General features: G+C 39.0%; 1 protein-coding gene across 1 annotated transcript; it reads left to right on the top strand.

Annotated features, from left to right (window-relative positions):
* Positions 1 to 368: 368 nt before the first annotated feature.
* Positions 369 to 2,899, top strand: LOC116350961. The gene is made up of 3 exons (XM_031782979.1): positions 369 to 2,406; positions 2,484 to 2,616; positions 2,712 to 2,899. Exon 1 carries the CDS (start codon positions 775 to 777, stop codon positions 2,122 to 2,124), a length of 1,350 nt encoding a protein of 449 aa, XP_031638839.1. The 5' UTR covers positions 369 to 774; the 3' UTR covers positions 2,125 to 2,406; positions 2,484 to 2,616; positions 2,712 to 2,899.
* The last annotated feature ends 337 nt before the right edge of the window (positions 2,900 to 3,236 follow it).

Genomic DNA, 3,236 nt, shown 5'->3' with positions numbered 1-3,236 from the left:
ACAATCACAATCGAATACTAGCAATGCACGACAAAAAACAATACCGGCCAAACGAGAGAAGCGAGCAAAAACGATTACAAATGCACCGGCACCAAAGAAACGAACAACTCGTGCCACAAGTATGCCGAATACATCGAATAATGATAATGTCAGCGATGACGATGACGATGGCGATGACGACAATGGTGATGAGGATTCAGAAAGATTCCAATCGATCAAAATGGGTAAACGTAAGTCGTTCAATGAAATTTTAGTGAATAAGGATGAATTGGCTAGCATTATCAATAAAATTGTCACGGACATGAGTCACACTTGGCGACTTGGCGCACTCAACGTACACTGTAGCCTCATGCGAATTATACAATCGAACAATGAAAATGCCATTCGTACCGAATTTTGGAACAGTACGTGTGAATACAATCGAAATTATTTTGATGGTTATTTTCGTGGTGTGTATGGTAATCGTATCAATGGCAAGAAAAAATTGCGAAAAACATGGAAATTGGATCAGGCTATAATCAAGTTCTGTCGGAAGCACAAAGTCATTGAGAAAAATGCAATTGGTTATGGTAACATACGTAGTCTGTATAATAATAATCTATTCGGGCATATTTGAATCAATGTGTGATTTCCGAAGAATTGGCAAACCATCCGAAATCAAATGAGCCGGTTGCGAGTACATCACGCGCTAAAACACCACCACCACCGCCACCACAAAAATGTCGAACATTGAAACAGATACGCAAAGCGAATTACCAATTGATCACCAATACAATGCGCTATTTGTTCAGCGACGAGGCAGAGAATCCGAATTTCTATAAGAAAACGCCACAATCGAAACGACCGCCACGCAAAAAGGCCACCGATGATGAAGTGGCCAAACGAAAAAAGCGACAAAATAGAAAGAATGTGAAAAAGCCAAAACGAAAACGTGATCCAATTCTATTGACACCAGCTATCGAACGTCTTCTGAAGCGTATTCAAACCGATTTTAATCCGATGGATTTCGAAACGAATCGACTCGGATATTTCACCAAATTGACAACAAATTGGTATCGTCATGTGCCATTTTTCGTACAACTTCAGCAATATTGTCGTGCAAGAAATCGTGAACGCTGCGAGCGGTTGAAAAATTCAAAGGAACAGGAAATGAAAAATAACAATGGCAGTAATAAACCCTGGCAACAACCGTTCAATGGCAACAAAGAACTTTGGGATTGCATGTGGCGTAAATATTTCGGCATCAGTAAAATCGAACGCCATTCCACTGGCTTAACATTCGCCAATCGAATACAAACCGATGGCAATGCATTCGTTTTTCTGATGAATAAAGAGAAGAAGACGAAGAAGAAAAACGATGAAAGTGATGCTGAAACCAAAGAACGGCTACGAAATATATTACGCCACTGCGATCGCGAAGTAAGTTTTGATGTTGAAGATCGTGAAATCATTGCCGGCCAAATTATTATCGATCGAGAGAAAGACGATACGGGCGCTGTGAAAGTGAAAAGCGTACGCAATTTTAAAATATCCAGCAAGCAATATCATTGGATGACGAAATTGCCACAGTTCAAGAAACAACGAGATCGACTGGTTGGTACGCTTGAAGACGACAGGGCCGACGATCGTGAGCGCATCGAACGGGAGTGTGAGAACCATGTACAGCCGAGCAGCAGGACGATCGATTTTGAAACGTACGCCGACCATACGTTAAGATTTTTCAATCGGGCCATGGAAGTGTACGGCAGCGAAGAGTATGTACTTACTAATTTTTTGCATTGGATTGAAATCCATCGAACGATTGGTGAATTGGTGCGAATGATTGTCGCACAAGGGCATGGTAAACATACATTTGTGTTTGTCGGCAAGGCGCCGTTCACCCATGCAAATTCACCATGCAAAGGTTATGTACGAACAAGTGTTCGTTTGCTATTCAAAGCACTTGAACAACATCCACAACAAAATTATGTAGCCGTTGCTTCAATGTACTGGGAAATGGTTCGAAGAATGGCCAAAAGACAACAAAATCTCGGTTCAAAGTGTGTCGCCAGTGTAAACCATCGCCAGAAGCACTGCCCGATGGTGGTTCATTCATTTACAGCCACAAGAATTCGAAACAATTGAAGAAGCACAAAAAATATCGCTCACGGAATTCGGACGACGATAGCGGCCAGCCAAAAGTCGAACTGAAACGCTTCAATATGGTCGATGGAATGCTTGTGCCGGCTGCTGAAAATGCTACGATATTATCAGTAAAGAGGCCACGAACACATTTTCGACGTCGGCGCCTAGATGTCATCGCATGGAAATACATATGAAACCGTGATGATATTGGTGATACGAAAAAAGTCCGTTCGGTTACATTGAATTGAGACACTAATGCCGGTCGAAATATTCGACTTCGCGGTATGTTTACAGTGAATCATTTATTTTTTTTAAAAACTTTGAATCTAATATTCAATTTTCATCGTACATGTATTTAGGTCATTATGAACTGTTGGGAATAAAATTGCCAAATGCATTCACAGTCGATGCCGGGACACAAAACCAACATGCAGAGCGACGCTTCGAATTCGCAGAGAATTTGATGAAAATAAGCGTAAAAAGCAACAAAAGGTAATATATTGTGTGCGATTGCATTATTTGTTGAATACAATTTTCGAATTCATGTGATGTGTAAAGTGATTTTGATTATTTTGTTTACATTTCAGTATCAAACAACAAATTCCAATGGAGCTGAATACGATTCGGATCAGTCATGGTGGTCGTCAAGCAGCGAAGAAGATGCAATCGATTTGAGCAACAGTGAATTGTCAGACAACAGTGATGATAGTAATGATAGCGGTAGTGGTAGCGCTAGCGACGATGGCGAAAATTGAGAATAGCATCGTTCACACACTGCACATCACACATTAAAATCAACAATCAATCAATCAAACAAATTAATGAAAAATTAAATTTAGTTTAATTTAAGGAACAATTTTAATAGTTCTTATAATGAAGTCTGGCTAATCAGCGTGGACTTCCGTATTTTCTAACCGATAAAATAACAAAAATAAATAAAATCATAAATAATATAATTTCATCAATAAAATTTTGAGAAAGTGTATCTATTGTTTTGTAAATTTATTTAAAGTCGAATGACTTTTAAACTAAAAAATATTTCAAAAAAGAACAAATTACTATCTCACGAAAATTTCAATGCTTTGATCAAATTCTGTACTATCGATTACAAA

Source organism: Contarinia nasturtii, unplaced genomic scaffold (genome assembly GCF_009176525.2).
Source record: "Contarinia nasturtii isolate CC-2019 unplaced genomic scaffold, AAFC_CNas_1.1 Cnas_scaffold_4312, whole genome shotgun sequence".
Lineage (NCBI taxonomy): Eukaryota > Metazoa > Arthropoda > Insecta > Diptera > Cecidomyiidae > Contarinia > Contarinia nasturtii.
Note: the sequence above shows the minus strand (reverse complement) of the source record. Positions and strands in the feature narration are given on the sequence as shown.